The sequence below is a fragment of the Malurus melanocephalus genome, unplaced genomic scaffold, assembly GCF_030028575.1.
Source record: "Malurus melanocephalus ecotype Western Australia unplaced genomic scaffold, MMel_1.1 scaffold_213, whole genome shotgun sequence".
Taxonomy (NCBI): domain Eukaryota; kingdom Metazoa; phylum Chordata; class Aves; order Passeriformes; family Maluridae; genus Malurus; species Malurus melanocephalus.
The window spans coordinates 791164-814731 of record NW_026623445.1 but is presented as its reverse complement, the minus strand read 5'-3'; the positions used below and the strand labels follow the sequence as shown (position 1 = coordinate 814731).

General features: G+C 43.6%; 1 protein-coding gene across 1 annotated transcript in view; it reads right to left on the bottom strand.

Annotated features, from left to right (window-relative positions):
• MTMR2 (myotubularin related protein 2) overlaps nt 1–23568 on the bottom strand; it is a 62138-nt gene that overhangs the window by 4979 nt on the left and 33591 nt on the right. The window contains exons 3-12 of the mRNA XM_057374016.1: nt 20366–20441; nt 17072–17166; nt 16800–16910; nt 14698–14799; nt 13938–14021; nt 7150–7299; nt 6164–6352; nt 3719–3904; nt 2646–2852; nt 1003–1095 (exon numbers count right to left, since the gene is read on the bottom strand). Coding sequence (XP_057229999.1) covers nt 1003–1095; nt 2646–2852; nt 3719–3904; nt 6164–6352; nt 7150–7299; nt 13938–14021; nt 14698–14799; nt 16800–16910; nt 17072–17166; nt 20366–20441 — 1293 coding nt within the window. The remainder of the gene's footprint in view (nt 1–1002; nt 1096–2645; nt 2853–3718; nt 3905–6163; nt 6353–7149; nt 7300–13937; nt 14022–14697; nt 14800–16799; nt 16911–17071; nt 17167–20365; nt 20442–23568) is intronic.

Genomic DNA, 23568 nt, shown 5'->3' with positions numbered 1-23568 from the left:
CATGCAGCCGGCCTTTGAACAAAAGGCACATGTGAAATGAACGCATTTCAAAAGTGGAAATTTCCCAGGGTCAAATGGAAATAACCTGGGTGCCTAACACAGCCCTTCCCAGAGCAGGGAGACACCTTGCAACAGAGGTCAGCAGAAGGAAAAGGTGTATKGGCACAGGCCTTGTCTGCTGCTGAGTTCTGTGCAAAAACAATCTGATCTGAGACAGGGACAACTGGAGCTTCACAAAGGGTCCTTAAGGCAACACACAGTAAACTGCAAAGACATGCTGGGGCGATGGAGACAAGAGCAGGAGGCCTTCCTCCCTCACAACCACCCAGGCTGCCCCAGTTGCAATATCCTGACCTCACCAGCTGCAGAAGCCATCCAAGACCACAATGAGAGAACTTTTGATGGAGGCAAAGCCTCCCCTTCTCTCTGCATGGATGTGGCACAGTTTCCTATATAGTGGTATCCTTCCCTTCCATTTCTCCTGGTTTAATCCATGATGAGCTAAACTTTTTCTCAGTGAACTGCCTGACCATAGCTGACATTTGCATCACAGAAGACACAAAAAACCTTCCACRTTCCACATCCTTTGGGGTAAAACCTCCCAGACACAGGGGATCTCTCCTGGCCTGTACTTTTGCCGTGTGTGGTACGAAGTGAAGCACTTGGCTCTGTACATCACGTTACGAATTGGGAGCAGTACATSTGCCTTCAGAAAAAGTTAAAATAGAGCATGTCTTGCTGCAGGTTTGGTTACAGGATCAGCTCGAGCGGAGGCAACAGAGATCTGCTGCACCCACCATGCTAGGGACTRTTGTTAGCAAGGGCCTTCAGGCTCYCTGCTAAACAGACTCCCAAAAAGCCTGCTGCCAGAACCCAAGTAAGAATACAAGCCCAGGAAGGAGAGCTTGCACAGGTCAGCCTGGAAATCATTCCTGTATCCAAACACTGTGCCACATCTTGGCACACTGGCTTTGTGGACACGGGTGCCACCCAGCAGTTTACCTGTCTTGTCATTTGCCACACACAGTCGATGAACTGCAGGAAGACAGGAGAGCGATCTGCATCTGCATGATTCTTGTCCCCGTGGCCAACTCTCTGAAACAGCAGGACAAAGAACAYGAGTCACACAGGGCTTCACAGGGAAACTGCTGGGGTCTGCTYTCAGCCACCTAAACCTTTACCAACWGCTTCAAAAAACTTCAAATTAGTCTTGATACTGCTTTGTCCATATCAGTGGCTAAAGGAGTAAAGGACAGCTACTCCCTTTGTCTTTGAAGTGAAAATTCTTTATRGGGATATTTTTATGCTAAGTTAAAACAAGAGTTGCCTGAGCAGAGGCTCCAGATGCTATGCTGGCACTGATTTCAGTTAATAGCTAAAGTTCAGAAGGAAAAAAAATGAGAATGCTTTTTGCTTCAGTTGCAGCTGTTGTCCTGGCTACTTCAGTAGTAGAGGGTGCTCGATCCAAGCACTACCTACAGGCACGGCATGCGGCGATAACCGTCACGCAACACCTCGCGGCTTCCAAGAGCTGTACAAACACCAGCCCAGCCTGTCTCCTGCCACCTCCRCAGAGGCAGTAATGACAGCGTTCCCAGGAGCAGCCCTCCAACCCTGACCATGCTGTGTGGCCAACACATGTGAGGCACGACTCCTCAGAACTAGCAGAGCACATTAATGGTTATATATTTCCCAGGAGCCCCAAGCGCCGTACAAAGACACGAGGACATGTAAGTAACAGAATTCCCTGATCTCTCCTCACCAAAGAAATCACTATCAGTATCTTCCTTGGCTAGACAGTGAAGAAGCTAGAACACTCATTGTTCAAATACCAGATAACAAGTTTTGCTGCAGCAGAACCTCAGTTGCTTTAGGGCCTCAGTTTCCTCACCTTCTTCACTACAAGCCACCCCTGCCAGTGCTACACAGACCTTGTTCTAGCCCTTGCAAAATTAAAGAAGCACTAGAGAACRGCTACAGGCAAAAAACAGGAACAAAGACTGAAAGGACACTACTGAAAGGCTCTCTCAACTCCCACCAGGGAAAACTSTAACAAATTGCTGTGTCACAACCCCACAAAGCTGCCTCTCTGCTGACTGCAAAAACACAACCACAAGCTGCTCGTGGTCCAGGCTCAAAGTGCTGCTCTTTCACCTAAATAATTAGAAGCCTCTCCAAAAACAAAGTGTTCCTGAGAAAATGTGAGGTCAAGGCTATAAACAAAYTCCCCAACCTCTTCAATACCAAAGCATTTCTTAGATGACTGTGCCCAAGCAGTCTCAGAAAATGGACTGAATTAGAAAGAAAAACAAAAAATACCCCAGTGGCTTCTGCCAACTCCCAGCAGAAATGCCAGCATCGAACCAAAAGCACATTGTTAGTTTAAGCCTAAGCATGGGACCATGATATTATCAGTCAAACACCTGAGAGATTYAATACCACCTGTGCCTTGTATCATACCAGTATAATCCCAAGGAGTTTAAGAGATGAATGGAATTATAGGTAGAAAGCAATAGTATCAGCATTCACCTCTCTTCTGCAAGCTCAGGCAGGAAACTTCTCCCGGGAAAGGCTAAACTCCTTTGAAATCCTTCAAGAGAGACAGTAACTTTCTGCTCAGTGCCTTCCACAGGCTAGTTACTCACCAGCTGAAATCTGTGGCCAAAGCTCAGCCACTCCTTCTCCACCAGCACTTCAAAGCCTCTGATAGTTCGGTAGTAACCATCCAACATGAGCAGGGAGAGAGAGGTGAGCTGGGCTGTCCGGTCCCAGCCATCACTGCAGTGTACAACCACAGATGTCTTCCCTGATTCCACTTTGTCAGCAATCCGAAGGGCTCCAGCAAGAATGAGCTAGRACAAGGAAAAAAAGCAAATTAAAAAAATCTCTTTGGAACAGAAACTATAAATGAAAAATAGCTAGTGACAGCACAGGACAAACCAAGGGCTCTGTTTGCCTCAAGGAAAATGGTAAATGAGTTCCAACTACTTTACAACTAGGACAGCAAACTGGTGAACACATTTTTTGCTCCAGAAAGATGACAACACRTCTAAACTGTAGTGTAGGCACACTAGAAGAGCCCTTGCATTAAGCTCTGTCCTTGGACAAGTCAGGATTTAAATGCAGGAGCATTTTGTGACCGACACGAACACAACATGGCCATCACCTTCCAGCTGCCCCAGGAGCAGGTCTGCCCCTGCCTGCATCAGCAGAGCACCAGTGTAAGCTGGACACTTTTAGAAGAGAAAGAACTTCATTTGAAAACCAACGTCTGTAGAAACCAAAACATTTTGCCTCCTYATTCTGACTCTGCTTGGATTCCTGAAAGGCTGACAGGGTACAGATTCCCAGCATTTTCATTTCAGGTAATGACACCAGGATGTCAAGGACATGAGTAAAGAGCTTGGAAACTCYGTGACTCCTGAGCTCTAAGCAGAGTTTTCACAGTTATGTATCAAGCAGGAACAGCCTTCACTTCCAAAACACCATCTTTCAATATTTCAGCCCCTTGTCTTGTCTCTCTTCCTACCTCTATAAGATTCCTCACTCCAAAAAATTATGGTTTTAGTTGCTTATAAATGGAAAACAAATTGTAAGTCTTTAAATTTGCAAGGAATTGAAAATCCTGGAGCTAGCTTGATATCTTTCCCAGTGAACAAACTGGTAAGGACTTGTGGTTGCTCCACCACATGCAGTGAGTAGATGCAGACATGCATACCTTGATATGCTCTAGCCAGTGAGTTGACTCTAAATTAGAGAGCCAATGAGTCTCCTCGATGTTGGGATATACAATTTCTTTCAGTTTTCTCAGYGACTCTCTCATAACATGAATATTGTGAATGTCCAGGAACACTAATTCTGCATTCTGATAGGCATCCTCACTCTCATAGCCCCCTCCTTTAGCCTGAAGAACAAAATTMACATACAAATCATTAAGCAAAAACGTATTTTATACTTTATCCCAGTCATTTTTCCTGAGCAAATAGCACCTGACAAAATACCACTGGACTACTGGACTACCTAAAAAGGGCAGAAAACATTGGCTTTATTTTACAACTGGGAGCAAACATGTACAGGGCCACACTTCGCATCTCTCTTCTGCAATAGCTAATGAATTCTACAATCTTTTACCAAAGAATATCACATTACAGGCCTTCTTTTCCTCTGTAATTATCATTTATCCCCATTCAAGCTGCTAACTCATTACATTCGCTATTCTATCATTTAAAAATTTACCATACTATTATCGAGGAGTATAACCCACACACTAATTGCCTTTCCTAAGCAGTGGGAAAGGCAGATTGGAAAAAAAAAAAAAAAGGAGCTTTAGTGCAACAAATCAGCTCCATCATTAAAACAAAGCTTAACAAGATGGCATGGAACACAAATTTTAGACAGTTAGAATGATGGACCCTGAAAATTACTGACCTCTGTGCCTGGGAGGATCATGGAAAAGATCCTTTTAGAAGATGTGCTAAGGCACATGGAAGAGAGGGAGGTGATTCAGGATAGCCAGCAGGGCTTCACCAAGGGCAAGTCCTGCCTGACCAGYCCAGTGGCCTTCTATGAGGGAGTGAYTACAGCAGCAGACAAGGGAAGGGCTATGGATGTCATCTACCTGGACTTTTGTAAAGCCTTTGACACAGTCCCCCACAACATCTTTCTCTAAATTGGAGATGATGGGTAGACAGTTTGATGGATGAGAAATTGGATAATCACAGCCAGACGATAGTGGCCAATGGCTCAATGTCCAGTCAGTGGCAAGTGGTGTCCCTGAGGAGTCCGTATGGGGACCAGTGCTCTTTAACTTGGTCTTCATCAATGACAAAGCCAAAAGGATCAAGAGCACCCTCATCAGATTTGCAGATGACACCCAGCTGAGTGRTACAGCTGACACTCCTGAAGGACAGGATGCCATCCAGAGGGACCTGGACAAGCTCAAGAAATGGGTCCATGGGAACTTGATGACATTTAACAAGGCCAAGCGCAAGGTGCTGCACCTGGGTTGGGGCAGCCCCTGGTATCACCATGGGCTCAGGGATGGACAGATTGAGAGCAGCCCTGTGAGAAGGATCTGGGGGTGCTGGTGGATGAGAGGCTGGACATGAGCCAGCCATGTGCACTCACAGCCCAGAAAGCCAAACCTGTCCTGGGCTGCACCAGAAGCAGCGTGGGCAGCAGGGCCAGGGAGGGGATTCTKCCCCTCTGCTCTGCTCTGGAGAGACCCCACCTGCAGTGCTGCATCCACATCTGGGGTCCCAGCACAGGAAAGACATGGAACTGTTGGAGCAAATCCACTTAGATTATCAGAGGACTGGAACACCTCTCCTGTGAGGAARGGCAGAGAAGGCAAGGTGCTGGAGACACCTTACAGCAGCCTTCCAGTACTTYAAGGAGGCTTATAARTGAGATGGGGACAGATGTTTTAGTAGGACCTATTGTGACAGGACAAGGGGCAATAGTTTGCAAGTAACAAAGGGTAGATTCAGACTAGATATAAAGAATAAATTTTTCATTATAAGGGTTTCCCACAGCAATGGTAGATGTTTCATTCCTAGAAACATTCAAGGTTAGGCTGGACAAGGCTCTGAGCAACCTGATCTAGCAGAAGATGTCMCTGCTCATGGCAGAGGAGGGTAGGACTCGATGATCTTTATAAAGGTCCCTTCCAACCCAAATAATTCTATGATTCWATAACAGTAGAAAGAACACAGCAACATTCCTTGACATTAGCAATACCCAGTTATATTTTAAAATTAAAAATCCCGATGCCTGGTTTTCAGAAGTGCTGAGTATCTTCTGCTCCCATCACAGTKAGCAGGGACAAAGTTCTGGGCTGTTAGAGGAAGCAGTCTTTCAACCATGTAAATTGAAAAATGGTGATACACAAAATCCAGGGTTCTGGAATCTGACCTCAGTACTACTTCAGTATTTTTCCCCTTCCAATCTCATTTCCCACTGTAGATTAATATAATGGATCGTTAGTAGTCACATGGATAGCGACAGGTATAAAAGTCTGTCTAGAGAATCAGATCATTGCATGCAGATTTCCTTTGCAGTGGAACACCCTTTTGTGATTCTGAAGAATAATATGAAATGGTGGTGGGAAATGTGCTCTAAATTACTACATTACCAGTTTTAAGCAGAAGAAAAGGTACCTGACCTTATTGGCTACAGCATTCACACTAGGCCTTGCATCAAAAATGAAGATTTTATGGGACTGAGCATTAGAATCCATGATGGCTTGAAGGTACTTTTCATCCTCCTTGCTTCGCTTGCCACTCACTCCCACCATGGGCTGGCTACAGCGAGTGATCGTTGCTTGACTTTCGGGGTGAATCCATGACAAGACCTTCAGAAACAAATGGGAAATAAATTTAAGGAAAAATGGGATTCATTAAACCAGTGAAGTGAATTACCTGTAATGGCTTGCTCTGGGATCCTGTGTTAGCAGGTTCCAGAAGGCTGGATTCTATTAAATCACAATTGAATGAAAAAAAGAACTCTTCTGTCCTTATTCATTCTGGTGGCATTCCCAAAGTTTTAACTTTAAACAAAAGGTGATCAAATAGTTTAACTCTGACTGTAAAATGTGATGCAGAMTGTTTTTCTGGCTGGTGTGTGAGTCACTACATGGGATATGTCGTACTTTATGCCACACCATGTAAAAGTTAAGCACTTCAGGAAAAGACTCATTTTTTCCATAGACTTGAGAAGTAAACCAGTACTTTTTCAGTTATCTCCGAAATAATCATCACAACAATGTGATTAGTCTTAATTTCATTTAATAAGCACCCTCATCAAGAGTATTGCTAYGTATTCCTCTATTCTGAAAGTCAGAGTAAGCCACACAATTGCAAACAGCCAAACAGGGCTGCTTTGTGTTTCCCAGGAACTGAACTGAGATTTGGTCTATTCTGCTGAATTATCTTATCTTCTAATTTTGGTTTAGTCTACATCTCTTTCACAACAGTGGTTTCAGCAGATACTGTTGTTTTCTATGTCCTCAAACATGTTGTTGTCACTTTTATTATCCACTGAACATTTATTTGGTCCCTGGAATTCACTCAGTCTGATCTCGGTATTACTTATKGCCCAAAGGTATGTGTAACAAAACCACATCAAAGTGGCTTCTTCTGTCCCACTCACTGGTATGCGTCCCCTTGATCTGAAGGATGCCACTCTCTTTAATTCCTCATCGGGAATGTTTACAGGCACAGCTAGAATGGCAGGGTATGTATCACACAGCTCATAGCGTTCATTAATCTTGGTCAGCCTCCAGCTTTCATTGGGAATTCCCTAAAGAGGAAACAACATGTTAGCAAATGAGTCACTCTGAGACCTCAGCACAATCAAAACCTGGGACCTGAAATTCAAGGCAACTTTTGTTAGTGAAGGACATTTAGGGCTGGCACCTRGGAATGCATTATCTTGGTAACTTGCATTTCCTGTCTCTCCCCGGAGAGGTGGGTGTTTTACTCAAGTCACTGAAGAGTAGGGAAACTGGACTTCAGGCAGGGTCACCTATGGCAAAGGAACTGTGGAGGCTACAGGTGTAGCAACACAGGTGGTGCCCCTGAGCCCCTCTAAGAGACCTCCTGATCTCATCATGGGCTTACAGGAGAGTCAGGAGCAGGACAGAAAGGGTGACCAACTCACTCTTCTCATAACACTTAGTTCAAATGTTATGAGAAGAAACTGGGGATACAAAGTGGAGTTACCAGACAGGAAGGAGGGAGGGGCAGAAGGGAGAACATGCAGTAAAACACCCCCAAAAAAACAGCCTGGTTTGGGCTTTGTTCAGTGTTTGTGGCACAACTGTGCAAACCTCTAAAAACACCAAAAACTTAATGGTATGTCTCTGGTTGCATGATTGTATATGATGTGCAACTCCCATGTTTCTGTCAGACTAGGCTCTCCAGCTGTACTGAGGACTTGGGCTGGGAGTGCAGGGAATCTCCACACACATCATTGAGCTCATGTGCCCTGATGGGAAGCCACTGAACAGCTTCCCAGACAACAACCTCCAGCTAACACCTGCAGCACRATGGGGATGATCCTCACAACCTGCAGACATGGTTTGGATGATGCTGGGGGAGAACAGAGCAACATGGAGCAGCTGGTGCAGCTGCCTGCAAGGAGAGGTTCAAACAGACATGTGCTGCAGCAGGGCTGAGCTCCGACACAAAGCATCTCTGTGCGAGGACACATCTGCTGCAACAAACATGGCCAGGCTGTGAAGCACAGAGTGCGTTTTAGGGGAACATCAACTCTTAACACAATGCATGCCTCTGTTCTAATAAACACTACTTCACTTTGAGGGAGGGTGGTGGGACACTGATTAGCACTGTCRCGGCTCCCACAGGAAATAAGCGACAAATCTAACAGGAGTCAGACGAGCTGTGATAATTATGGCTGACCCACACAGACTGCAGCCTGCTGGCCAGCCCAGTGGTGAGTCACGCTGTCAAAAGAGGTCATGGCTAGAAATCTGAGGGGAGGCCAGACCTTCTGTCTCAGATCAGTCACACACCCTGCTTGTGAACCACTGCTGTCCTTTGGCCCTCCCTGAGGAGGAAATGTTACTACAAGGATCACGAGTACCCCAAAAGCCTGAAGGAAAGCTATTTTTGGCACTGCCCGAAGCCAAAGAAATGGCAAACAGGCATCAAGCAGGATGTATATACAGTTGAAGCTTACTGATGGGTAAAACATTCTCAGAGSCCTACCTGCTGTACACAGCAAGGATGGAATCTGCTGGGTCCGCCAGCTCTGCTGCCAGCCAGGGAATAGCAAGACTCTTGCCAGGGACCAAGCTGATTACTACCTGGAACTGGACTGATGGCAGCTTAGTTCTCAGTCCTGTCCTAAYAAGTACATGCAATGGATCCATAAGCAATTCCTGGAAATTTCACCTCCCTCTAATTTGAATGAAAACTACACTGTCAGCACAGTCTTGGCAAGGAAAATGGGACTAACAAGCAGCTGCATGGAAGAAAGGCTCCTTTTMATTATACCCAGCAACTCTACCAATGGTCATGGTGAAGACCAAGCAGCAAAGCACCCTCTTCAAAGTGCTGGGCAGTGCAGCTTCAGCACACACTGCTTGGGCCAGAATTGAGCTCTAAAGCCCTCCAAAGCTCCAAGTCTTCCAGCTGCCACAATGACAAATTTGAAGGAAATCTTTCCTCTGTGATAGCCCAGACCAGAAAAATCCATGACAAGCCCCCAAAGAAAGAAAAGGCACAGTATGTCAGCATTCAAACTGTCTTTGACTCATGAGGAATGTCAGCTTTTCCCTGGCCCAGGAGCCTTGAATCACAGCACCACCCAGAATGAYTCGGATCGTGACTTTTTCTAAGGACTAGAAGCAAAAAGAAATAAGCCAAGTGGCCTAGAAGAGAAGCTGAATTTGCATCTTCCTTGGATGTTTGCCATAATGCAGTGTAGCTTCTGCATTTATTCGTGCTCCTTCAGATCTGCCCTTTCTCCAGCTGGAATCAATAGAAAAAGCTAAACGTGATTTAAAGCACACTGGTATTTCCTCATCTAAGATGCATTTCACTGCTTCCTGGTAGTTGTAAGCACCCAAAAGCCTACTATCAAACCAAACTGTWACAGATGTAACTCATAAGCCTCTGCAGGCTAAGGAGGGGCTCTGGTAGCTGCCTGCCTGTGCACCTGCAGGAGGAGCTCAGGCATGCCTCACTAACAGGAGTCTGTGAACATCCTGAAACCAACAGAGCACATGGCATGGCCACGTTAGTGACCAGAGACTTCTGCACAGGTCTGGCTTCTTCAGGTAAACTAATGCTGCCAGTAGGCCCTGGTTCTAGGTGAATTCACACCTCTGGTGGCTGCCAGGGTGCACACCAAGGAAGGCAGCAAAGCCACATCTATTGTCATAAGTGTACCTGTAACTGTTCTCACTGAGCCCAGCTGAWCCAACACACCTCACAACCGTACTATTAAACTTGTTTATCCTCCAAACAGGACAGTCTGTCCAAACTGCCTGCTGCTGATCCTTGTCTTGTGTCAGAGTATCTTTGTGAGTGGCTAGAGATGCTCAAACACACTCACGCAATAGAGGGATAGTAACAGCCTGGTCTGTGCTTGGGAACATTCCTTGCAACTATATCATCAAACCATAGAGACACAGSCTTCGTGTGCTCTCCACACACAAACCAGACTTGGTTTCCATCTAGATAGTCATTCATGCCTTAMTTTAATGACTTGGACTCAGTTATCACTTGATTTATGCATTAYAGAAGATAGAATTTCTTTGTTTGCAGGGAAAAACTGTTGAAGCCACACCAGCATATCCACTCTGATCTTAGATATGTAGGTGCACCTCGATTTGGAGCAGGCAAGGCAAGGAGGGTCSTGAGTTACACCAGCAGCACCCCTCTCAAACTTGGTCTGAGCCATGAGATGCCAAGAGGCTGAGCACCCTGGCTGAGGCACATCCGTGCACCAACACAGGATACAGCTGCAGAGCCAAGCTGGTTCCTCTGCCATGTACTGAGCCAGGCTGTGTCCACTCAGTACCAGAGAGCTGTGATCTGTTCTGCAGTAGAGACATACCCAGCATAAGCAGGACCTCAGTTAAACCATRGAATATTTAACAGTTCAATCCTCACTTTAGTCCCCTAAGTTACACCCAACAGTCCTCTGTAGGATGATATAATGCTCTACCTTTCCCACTCTGCTTGTATACTAATRCTGGGCACTTCTTTTATCCTCAAAACAGGTCAGTTCTTCTGAGTTATTAGTTTCTACATGTGTTCTCTGAAAGCAGCAACCACAGCCCTACAYTGCAGCTCTCTGGTAGATATGACCAGAGCATAGGATATTAAGACAAGAATGAATTTTGTAGGGAAACATCACACAACTTCACAACCTCTCATAATATTTTCCAAATGCTCCCCACCTTATTAAGGAAAATAAAGCTCTAAGTTACTCCAAAGGCATCTTAAGGACTTTTAGTTTCAAGTGAGTCTTATTCACTTTGTAATTCTGTTTTATACTCTGCCAGCCCATGTGTAATAAAAATCAGGGAGCAATTTCAGTTTTAAATTTCATTTGCCACATGTGATTCCATTTACCAAGTAAATCTCAAACCTCTCTGAGTTCCTTTTGTTCTCTACAGGTTGTTTATTACTCCCCATAGTTTTACACAATCACAGATTTTTAATAAGTTACGTATTTCCATCTTTCCCAAGTATGCTAACAGGGAAGGCAGGGGTTTACTGAGTATCTTTCCTAATTGTTACAATAGCTATCATATCAACGCTAAKAAAAATTACAATAAATAAATCACACCACACTCAAACTTGCCATGTCTGCCCGTGTGGACACAGATCTTACCATGGATCCTGGTCTAAAAATCTTTTCTKGATGCCTTGTGGTTGGAGTTTACTTTTGCTCCACTCCCATCTCCCTGTGTCCCTGCTCCCACAGAAAAAAAGACTGACCTGGCCTGAGACATAGCAAGTTAACGCCTGGCCACACTGCTGGGCTGCTAATGCCCTAGGCCAGCTCTTCTCTAACAGTCTTTAAACCAATTCCAGAAGGTCCTGCTGACAGTGCATATGTCCTGCTTTTCTATTTCGGATCACAATTCATACAGTCAGAGACAGGTAATCCCATTATCTGATTTGATGATGCCAGTTTTGTTTCACTGTTAATGAATCCCTGCTGCCATTTCAAGATATAATCCTGATTTACTGTAGTATTTGTTATTGCTTTAGCAGAACCTGGTTGGATTAAGAAAAAAGRCTACGACACTCACACAAATAAATTGAACATCCATAGTTACAAATGCTGGAATTAAATAAACAGACTGAAATACCTAAAAGTTTTGGAGGGGACATAAAGCATCATGCTACAGGAYCTAAATCAATCTAAGAAAAGGGATGAAATTCTCCTCCTGGCCAGATCACAATATAAACATCTACTGCAATATAGTCTGCCTCTTCTTCAGCAGGTGGCATCGGTCACTTCTGGAGATAAGGAACTGGAACAGATGGATTATGTGATCTGGAATGGTAGTGACTGTGGTCCACCACGGGTGAAACCCAGATAGGCTGCATCTGCAAAAAATCCTGGTTTGGATTCACTTTAGCAGTTACCAACGTAAGGAAATGACTGAGGGCTTCAGCATGCCGACACTAGTTTGGTTTTTTGACACAGAAACAGCCAGGAAAAGTTTGTCCTTCCCACTCACAACACAAAAGCAGGCCACAGCATAAGTACACACCACAGCAATGTCTTAGCTGCATCATGCACTCAATTTTTTTTTTTACAGAAAGGCCTTGAAGAGTTGCAAGTCACATGCATGCAAATACATGTATCCTATACTAATACAGACAGAAAAGCTTATAACATAAAAACCCACATGCCAGGATTAAGAAAGTGAAGTATTTTACACTGAAATTATCTAAGGTTACCCTTTCTTCTTTCCAGGTGTTCTAAAAATGTCTTTTGTACTTCACTTGTTTTAACTGACACCTGGCGAAGTAAATGCTGTGTTTTTTAGAGGAGATTATTTTCACAGCACAGGTATTCTTTAGTCGTTGCTCCAAAATTCTCAGCCCKATAAAGAAGCATCTTGTTGAAACAGCTTGGGCTGCAAATCCTTCTCTACAAGCAGATCTTCCCATAAAATAATTACCAAGAAAGGTAAATTCTACACARAGCAATAATCGCTGCATTATTTGGTCTTAAGTTGACCTTAGATACAAAGTGATTACGAATGATTGGAGTTTGTCTCAACCAGGATTTTAGATTGTGGCATCTCATTGCAAAATACACACTTCTTTGCAATGAAGGCAGCATACAGTGAGATACAGTAAGCTACATCTCACTTCCCATTAGCAGCCTAGAAGCCAGCAATCTATCTTAGGCAGCTATTTTAGGAGAGAACAAATCACCCCCAACAGTGAAGCGCTCTCTCCCATCTGTTAATGACAGGCCTAGATAACCAATTTAGAAGGCATGCCCAGCTTTTAGAAGACTAGAGCTAGAAAAATGAGAATCCTTAGGTTTTGGATTCCAGGAATCAGATGAGCAATGAGTCTAGGACAGAGGTCTGGTTTTGTTTCATTTAATGAGAAAGACCCAAATAAATCTTTAAAATACATGGCTTAAAATTTCTTAATTTTACRTGAAAAACTGGTCCTATTCTGGCAGATCTGGAGGAGACAGAAGCTTACTGTGTCCAGGGCAAATGTGTCACTAAATTGTGGTCTTTGTTCTACTCGAGAATTTTATGACAGGAATGATTTTATCATAAAACCCAAAATTCTCCCATCTTTTACCCCCAAGAGGACTACTCAAGTTTTTACCACAGTATTCTAAATTGACAGCCTGTTACATTATGATCATTAGTACCTTTGATCAGTCTGCTTGGGATACACTACARCTGTGTGTTCTAAGCTATGGTAAATCACAGCATTCTCTAGGTTTATCCCCATGGCGAGAAGCCATGCCTAGGATAGTGAAGGCATTCTACACTTATTTTTTTTTCTATCAAATTGGTGTTTAAGACAGAAAAACCTGGAAAGAATTAAAACTAATACAAGCAAGCACTGTGGAATGAAACTCAACAATGGGATGCCTGTACCTGGAACATGCACCCTCCATTCCTCACTGCCAGCAGCACTTGGTCACTAAGCCAGAGCATTACCTTTTTCTACCAGAGCCTAAAGTCAGCTCTCTGTGGCCTGGGCTGATGTCCATCAGKGGATGYTACTATCTCTAAAGCTGTACTGCTRTCATCAATCACTRCAGMRTGGAGAACATCATCCTAACCCAGCCTGCACGGCATTTGTCAGCAGGATCATTCCCTGCTCCATGTGACCTGTAATTATATCACTGCACAGACCCTCACTCCTGAAGAGCAGAGAGGYTGAGGAAGGATGTGGCACAATACCCACCTGTCTTTTATACTCCCAAGTTGGGTCATACACTTTCCATCCATTTTCTGGGAAAACCTCTTTGTACTCAAAGGCAAAAAGTGGCTGAAAGAAAGAAAATGTACCATTAAGAGCCCACTCAGAGCTCATTTACAGGATGTTTGATATCTCAAACAGTAACTCATGACTGACCCTTCTTTTTCCCCACAGCACCACTTTTCTTCTAGGGCCTTGTAAAAAAGATTAACGCTTTAGTTGTAGCAGGTAATTAGTACAACAATATACTTTCCAATATGTCCCTGATCTTGCTTGGCTATTACCTAGTAATTTATAGACAGAAGGAATTTATTAATAAAGARAGAAGATAAAACAGCTTAGGCAAGAATGCTCTTACATACTAAAAACCAGCATTTGAAACAACAATTGCAGTGTCATAACATTAGAGAACAGAAGAGTGGCATTCCCGGTTTGGGGCAGTGCAGTCACCATTAGCTGTAAACCTCTTATGGATGTCACTATGATTTGAGTACTTTCCCTCTGCTACAAGGCTTTAACAGTAAGTCATTGCCCATGCATGGAAGAAGCATCACAGTAATAGACATTTCCTGCTTCCTGTAGGATCGAACTGCTACAGAATGAAGTTAAAACAGATTTGAAAAACAGCCCTTCTCCTTCAAGAAAATGCACCCCACGTGAATGCTGCATTAAGTAGATGGGACAGAACAAAACAGTTTACTGCTATTCTGTGTCTTTTGACAAAAGCTGAAGAGAAAACACTTACCAAGTTATTTGAAACTGGAAAAGCRTATTTCATCAGGTTCTCAAATATGGATCGTCTAGTTCTCCCTTCAGGCTTATGAGCAAACCGCAAATTTCGAATATCCTAGGGAAAAAAGGAGGGAAATCAAATTACAAATTCCTGAACCACTTCAAAATCCAAGGAAAATCCAAAAGCCAGGATTCAAAACAGGGTCACACCACAGTGTTCTTTCTAGTACTGATTTAATACTGTACTTTGAACAGTTGATTCAGGGGTAGTCTGCAGCCTCCAACAACTGCAGAGCAGCTGAGGGAGGGCACAGCTGTGCCTGACCACAGCATCTTGCCTTCACATGAAACTCTCCACCTGCTGAAAGTCTTAAGGAGAGCCTACTCAGGGACAAGCTATGTTTGACCGACAGGACTTTGTGAGACAGACTTTCCTGGCTCTCACTGTGCTCTCATGCCAAGCAGTGCCACAAGACCACTGCAGGGGATGGCCTAACAAAGTACCTCCTCAGATCTATTGCATGTAGGGGGCCCAAGGACAGCCAGTTGGGTGCAAAGCATCCAATGCCATTTCCCTTTAAAGCTTCCATCTCTCAGAGCACCCAAGAGCATGTCTTGAAACCAAGAACTYCTCCACTTTGCACAGCAGCCCAATTTTCACAAAATGTGGTCATCTAGGACCTCCTTTCCATAGTCATCTACTAAACCAAATTTGGAAAGTAAATAAAGCATCTCTAAGGTTTTTACAGCCAAGCCTCCAACTCAAATGCTTGTAGTAGAGTGAGTCTAAAAGCCATCAGCAGGAAATGAGCTATCAAGTTCAACATCATGAAGATAGTAGAATAACTCAGAGAATGAGATAAACAGCTGAAGACTTTTCTTCCTTACAAGTATGTGATTGATGTCAGACAGAGAACTTTTCAGGATACATAAGCTGTACCTGCACCACTCTGTTACTGCACTAAACTGCTGTGCACATTCTGGTGAAACAAGCTGACATATATAAATACGCTATAAAGGGCCAACCCCACCCATCCTATAGTTTGGGCTGAGTTTTCCACCCAGGGAAACAATACAGTTCACTCCAAGCCTGACCAAGTGTGCCTACAGACAAAATAGCTGAGGACCAGGAATCCAGATCAAAACAGGGAACAAATTAGCTTGCCAGCACAAGCACCCCACCCTGTGCTAGCCAGGGTGGATTATGACTGCAACAGGAGAGCAGCTGGATGATGTGGTACAGATTGCAGCAACTGGTCTTGACTCAGCACACCCACAGCTTGACAGTCTGCTTAGCTTCCTGGTGCCTCAAAATCACAGCAGTGACCAGAGCACTTTAGGAACTCCTTTTCATTGCTCCATCTGCTCTCATCCAGCAAGTGGCATCCTTTTAGCCTTGAGGGGCTCTGACAAGATCTAAGCAGCCCAAGACCTACAAGGTTCTGAATACAGCTCTTCCTATGTGGTCACTGAGGGAAGCAGAGGGGCCATGACATCCAGAGATATGGATTTAGGACGGGAGATAGTTGTTTCATCTAGTTTGTGGGCCTAGAGTAAGCAGACATGTGGAGGCAAATTGTTAATTTTTACAGCAGTTTGTATTTCCAGGTATTCCAAGGGCTCTTGAGAGGGATATGTGAAATATGTACTACCTTGAAAGAAATGAAAGAACAGCCCTGATGAGGACTGAAGGCTATTCACCAGTCCCTCACAGCAAAGCACAACAGTAGGTGGACATGACCTMATGTTTAAGGGGAAAAATGTGCTCCTTTCTTGCTCTTGAAATGCAAATGATTGAAAGGCCTACTGTATTCCACAATACCTGGAGTCTACCTGGAATAGTCTGGTGGGCTATTGAGAACTGAGAACAGGCCTGCRCTTCCATGATGAAGAAAACCCACTGCCCAGGACAAAGCCTCAGTAAAGGTCTGGACCTCATCTCAAATGAGCGGAGCTGGAGAATACTGAAAACTACTTTTAAAATCACACATTTTTTGACACCTGTGAAGTCATACTGACTGAAACATTTTGCAGGACTTCCTGCAGTAMTACAGAGAAAAGCTTTAAAAATATTTTTTCCCCTTCCCTTGTTGCAAAACAGAGATAAAAGTTTACCTTGCATACGATCTCCAGCCCATATGAATTCTCGCCACGACTGGAAGCACCTCCAATTTTCTCCACTCTGTTGATTACACCTAAAGACGCATCTAGGACAAAAGGAGGGTCCTGTAGACAGTTGAAATTTGTGAGTTTAAAAAGGGGAGCGGGAAAAGTCCTCAGCTCATGCTCCCAAACATATAGCCACATTTCACACAGAAATACTCTCAAACAACACCTAGGTATACCGATTGAAATGGTAACAAAAGCAGATTATTCCAAAAGCTTACCCGTTCCATGCTTTTAAAATACAGTCTATAATTGGTAACAGTAAGGGTTCCTCTGATACCTCCAGTGAAGGGGCAGATGTAAGTAACATCCTTAGCTTAAAAAAAAAAAAAAAAAAAAAGAAGTTGTTAATTTCATGGTTAATTTATAGGAGAAAAATTATGCCACCAACAATATTTGGGGGTTCTGCTTTGTAGATCATTAAATTAAATGATCTTAATCTGGAGTTCTAGCCTAGAGCTAACATACTAGTTTCAGTTCTGTGGAGAAGGTAAAAATTTTGTTAGAAATAGTAACATCACCCAGAATCCTAGATTTGCACAAAACTGCTACCCCTCTTAACAGGCCAGTGTTGGTGCAAACTGCTCTCACTCCCTCYGTAGCTGAGGACATCATGCATGAAAAGAGGAGATTACTCCTGYCCGGATGCACACATTTGAAGCTGACAGCAATCCCCATAAAAGTTAAGGATTGTGCCATCAGGGACAGGAGAAGGCAGTTCTCGTACATGTGGGTTTTAGGATGCCTGGGTTCTTCTGCACACCCTTGCACATGGAGTCAGCCTTGGGATGAAAGCCCTCATGCTGAAAGCCAGCAGGGCTACAATGATTTGCAGCAGCCATGAATCTGTGTAACACCCAGCTGACAGTGAGTTTAGGTCTGAAGTCGGTGATCAAGTTACTCTGCAGAATTCAATTATTTTTGAGCCAGAGTGACGGTGACTCAAAACAGTCCCCTTCTTAAAAGGCCTCAAATGTTTCTCACTCGTTCCAGCAAAAGGCAAGAGGTGCTGCTGGCTTTCCACAGCAAACACCTCTCCTAACTGCCCTTCTGTTTTATATCAATTAAAAATGCCAAGATTTAAGTTGCTGCCTCCCCACCTCTGCTGCCTCTCACGTCTTCTGCCACTGAAGAAGTTGGCAGGCTGTGTTGTGGCAATGGTTTATACTATTGCCAACAAGTAATGATACCCCTCAAAAACACAGAGGAGACCCACTGACCAGAGCTGTCAGATCCATGCAAGAACTCTCTGAATCATCTGAAAAACTTCAAGCCTCTGAGCCCTAGGGGACACATTTTGCTGTGTCAGGAGGATGGCTCACCTCCCATACAGGAGACAGCYACCATGTACATGAGGTGTGAGGCTACTGGAGTGGCAGCATGGGAACCTAAATTTCTTCCACTTTTATCCCATGAGATTTAGCCCAGAGGGAGAGAGAGAAGTCTGCCTTATTCCAGGGGACTGGCAACTCCTATACTAAATCATCTTCATGTCAGCTCTGCTTCTGCATAGTCTTCAYTGACTCTCGAGATCTGGATGTGGAGAAGAATGCTTAAAATATCAGAAGTGACTAATTCAGAGCAAAACCTGTAGCACACAATATCTGGCTAAAAAGAAATAAAATATACATATCTATCAAAAACGTGCTAGTAATTCCATTATTTATTTACTTATGTAAGTTTACATGCATTTGTTAGAAGGACAATTAAACACRAAATGCTTATAGCCATTTCTAATTAAACCAAGTGTTTCATTAGTGGCCTATTATTAATCACTTCTTTTCAAAGACTAGTTTGACAGAGGTTTGAAAGCAGGCTCAGGAAGCATAACAAGGGTGAGGGCAGCCTGCCTAGTTTTTCCACTGGAGTTCCCATTATTCAAAATGTAATTTCAAAATGTTTAAAAAAACCTCAGCAAAATCCACTAATAAGAAAAGCGTGCATTTACATCTGAAAAGGAATAGGATTTCTGGGTAAAGAGGAAAGTGCTAGAAAAATGTTTTCCAGGTAAGGAACCCCAGGCATGATGTAAAACACTGGCCTTGCCAGCTTGTAAGCCACACCACCTTTCACATTTGCATTTTATTAGCCTGGTTTCCTAAGGAAACAATTTTACTTAATTAAACTGCGCATGTACAAATGCATCTACACACATCGCTTGTCTGACCTCAACCCTGCCACAGCTGTATGATTTCAGCAGTCTCTACTTGATAAACAGGGATCTCCAAGGCATTAAAGTGCTTCACTGTTTGTGAGAGCAAATGCCAGGTATAATAGAGAGGTTGTAGTAGTGCTATCACCAYGGGAAAGCCTAATGAGCTCAGCCTTTGGTATGTATAAGAGAATACATATGGGAGAAAGAAACTGGAAACCAGATTTATTAATTCCCCTGCTTGTGGAATTCCTGTCTTTTACAGGCCAATMTTACCCTAGATTATTGGGTTGGCTGAAAAGATTTTTTCTTCCCTTCCCYGTAAAATACAAGGAGAATTACATTTGCCTTTCTTCACACTTTTAACAGGAAACAATTATTGGTGATGAATAACAAAGATTTCCTTTTTGCTGCCTTTAACTTCTTGCTGGAACAGGCAGCTGCTGTCTGGGCTACTCCAAAAGCCACCCAGTCATATAGATTTACATGGCTCATCACAGCATTGGCAAACAGGTAAAAAAGTGGTCACTCTGATCTCTTAAACCCTTCTCCAGGAACCCTTCAAAATACCGCCTCCCTGTCACAGCTCACTGTGTTTGTGGAGTGAATTAGGTRGCAGTCTGCCGTGCATGGATGGAGTATGAGCTCAAAGACCTTAGGAAAGAAGTTGAGAAAAAGATTAATCATTGAGGTGRGTTGTTTGGAGGTTTCTTTGCTTGTTTTTATATTGTTGCTGTTGGGTGCATTTTTTGGTAAGGTATTTTCAGTTTTTGATTTTTTATGTTTAGGACTGAAGTTGCGCTCTTCCCTATCACCTTAAGAGGAAAGCAACATGTTAAAAAAGTGAATGCAAGATCTTTCACAGAAAATTAATCAAGAGGCTTACTCAAGCCTTCAGAATAGAAAGCATCAGCAAATTTAACGCATGTCAGAACATCTGGATGAAAAAAGAAAAAAACCATCCCCCATCACATTAAGTTCCCTGCAAAAGCACTGTATCCTTTTCTAGAGAACACGACAGAGATTTAACACACAACTGTGCTGTGTCAGCCTAAGAAGTTACCCTGTGGCAAGGACAAACAGAAACAGTCGTCCTCTCAGGAGGCAGCAAATGCAGAGCTGTACAACTCACYCCATCACTCATGGTAAGGGCATTGAATTGCTTTGTGCTTGGTATGTGCTAAAAGGAGATGCAGTTACCTTGGCCCACATGAGAGCAATAGCTCAATTAATGAAACAATCTGGTCATGATTCCCGAAACATCTGCAATTTGCTGGTGCTGGTCAGTRACCACCAAGATATTTTGCTCTATGGATATTCTACTGTTTGTCACCAAACAACCAGGAATTTGCTCTTCACGTACCCATGTCTTTAATTGTTTCCCCAGGAAGCAAAGGTGGCTCTTCCATTTCAGCCAATTTATTAGTCTCCCTCAGGACCTAGGCAAAAGATACAAGTACAAACAGAAATTCATTATATTTTCATAAACCATTTAGTTTACACTTAAAGGTCACGAGGATCAAGGACAACAAATATTCAAAGACCTTGAAGTACTGCCTAGTGTCTCAGCCTCTTCAGARGTCAACACCAGGCTCAGTGCTTTGGCAGCACACTTCCCAGGTGTCCTTTCCTGCTGCAACCTTCTCCTGCCCAGACCACCATYACAAGTCAAATTCTCTCACAGTTATATAYAGAACCAAAGGAATCAGTTTCTTTYCCAGCTCAAGTGCTCAGCTATTACCACGATGCTATCAACTATTCAGCARAGCAATTTCTAGTTTACACTGAGGAAAGCTCAAAAGAACACCTTAGCCACTCCACTGTCTTCACTGAGGGTCCCACAACTGCGAAAGTCCTGACCTCACTCAGTTACAAAGATATTATTTTGATAGGCATATATAGGAGGTACAGTTTTGATCTTTTTTTTTTTTTTTTTTGGCTGCCAAATGAGCCCTTCTTCATTTTCCATTGGGTTCATATTATACCACAGGATATACCACATTTCTTCTCAGACCTATGTTTGCATTTACACAATTGTTTTCACAAGAACAGCTGCTATCATGAGCAGATGGACATTTTAGGAAAGCACGGCTGTAACCAGGAAAGCATAACCTGAGGTCTAAACCTATAAGAACTGAGAGAGAAAATGAAATAWAAGTGATCAAGAYTAAGGCTAAGTCTGTGTGGCCAAAYGCAGATGRATTTAATCCTGTTGTCCTTGCCTTGAACTGGACACGTGACTATAACCACAGCAGCACAGTTTGTTCAGCYTCTTAACACAAAGAGCAGGTAAGTTAGCCCAGAGTCTGCCTCATGCTATAGCAACCACAAAACTTTGAGTTCAAGGTTGGCATGAAGACAGACAGAGAGAGCTCACTGCTGCTCACCACTGAATGTGCAGGCTTGCCCAAAATGTTCTCTTTTTTTAATAATGCAAGGGAAGAGAAAAAATTGTTTCAATTTGATATCAGGAAATCCCTGCAAAGACAATTCAAAGACATAGCCTAAAGTAGCATTCTAGAACCTGACACGTCTGTGGTCAACTTTCATGTAGGATCAAGCCAGAGGGAGAGCCTCGGGGAAGAAAAATTCCCTAAACTATGCAAAAAAAAATTGGAAACAAACCCAAAGAAAGCCCTTGCCACAATAAGAGCACATTCCAGCATTTTCACACAACAGATTGATGCATAGATGAAAAGATTAACAAGATCAAAGCCTTCTTGAGAACAAGATGTACGTTTTTAAAAATGCATTCAAAAGACTCRTAGAAAAAAATTAATAATAAAAGCAAGCACAGTCCCAGCTTCCTAACAGAAACCTCACAACTRCACCCACTTAGATCAGGTCTTACCAGGGAGGCAGCCAGAGCAACTGGGCTGGGTTCCACAGGATGAGCAAGGAGAGGTCACCATTGACAGAACTCACACTGGCAAAAACTTKCCAGGACGCTTCTCTTCCCCCACATCAGCAATATCAGTAAAAATAAGATTTTGCCGGTATAACGAGCAGAAATTGATGTTGAGGACTTCTTGTCAGCACAGCTGTGTTGGCCAAAGATCACACACCCCATCAAAGCTCTGACTGAGGGCCTCCCTGACAAAAGCCTGTGATGTAGACCCRCTCTCAACTCCTCTGTGTCCAATTYTGCGCTYGAGTAACAGCCCTGAAATTAGCAGGATAACATCTGGATTATGACAAATGAGATGGAGGCTTCTGGCTAATTAGCCCATAAGTGGTGGTCATCTTTTTGGCCTTTTATCTTGGAAGGACATTAGTGAAAATACGCTCCATGTTCAGAAGATGATCACAGCTTCTTTGAGAAGGGCTGTACCCCACACGGGCAGCAGCTGCTGCCAGGATCACTTCGGTCAACAGCTGGACTCGCTGCTCTCCTGCAGATGTCAGTGGGAGCATGTCCAGCAGTAAACATTTGGGGGACTGGGTTGTATCTTCAGCCAAAACAAATATGAGGTAAGATACATGGAAAGCACTCAGTATGACAAACATCTGCTGAGATGGCAGAGTTTGCAGTGCTCAGGTGGGTTTGAAACACTGTCCTGCAGGTGGGGGAGTAGAGGAAGTAATAGGCAAGCAGSATGAAAGACAAGGACCTCCATGTCAACACCATTTTGTAAAGACAAGGTTGAAAGCTTTTTCAATTTAAAAACTGTCTCTTCTAAGTCTAATAAAATCMATCTGCTTGCTCACACTTCTCTGAAATGTCCTCAGGGTCAGWGGAAAGGATTAGCAATCCAAGCCCATGCTCACTTCAACACAGGGCAGCAGAACGGCTGGCTTCCTGGAAGTACAGCACTTCAAGGTTGGCCTCCTTACCTCCCCTGTTATCATGTTATCATGTCTTTTTTTTTGCTACGGTCTTGAGGACTAAACTCATTTTCATCACCCCTCAAGTGACTTCAGCACAATACGTCTCTCAGGTAACAAAGCACTGACTCCATGATGATTTCAAAGTCAGTGCAAGCACATAACCCCTGGATAACAGTTGTCCATCCCAAGAGGCTGAGACAGATATGCTCAGAAAGCCCAGGACAAACACTTCTCTGCTGTGCCAGTCTATGCACAATCTGCTCAGCACTAGATTTTGAATGAGCCTCTAGCTGGAACATGGACACTTGAAACCCATCCTGGCAGAAACCAAGAAGTGAATGTAGGCATTTTCCTGAAATCCACCTCCATCAATGGCTCCTTAAAATTGAGTTGCTGGAACGCAATCTATGTGGGGCTGACAATGCAGGCAGTATGCACAGGAGAAGAAATCTGTGGCACCACTGAAGGACAGTATGCACAGGTAAGAGAAGTGGGTAGATAACAGTTTTGGAAACAGACCAAGGAGAAAGAATGGTATGGGACAATGCACATGAAGCTCTGAGATGACGTCAGTATCATGGATGAGCCCTTTGCTCCTTCTGCGACTAAGGAGATGACATGAAAAGCCCTTCCAWCCTACTGACATCTTCCTCTCCCCCTCAAAATCCAAAAATGGTTCATTAAACTGTGAGAAAAATCTTTTTTTGTACACTAGCCTATTTTCAAGACTCTAAAAAT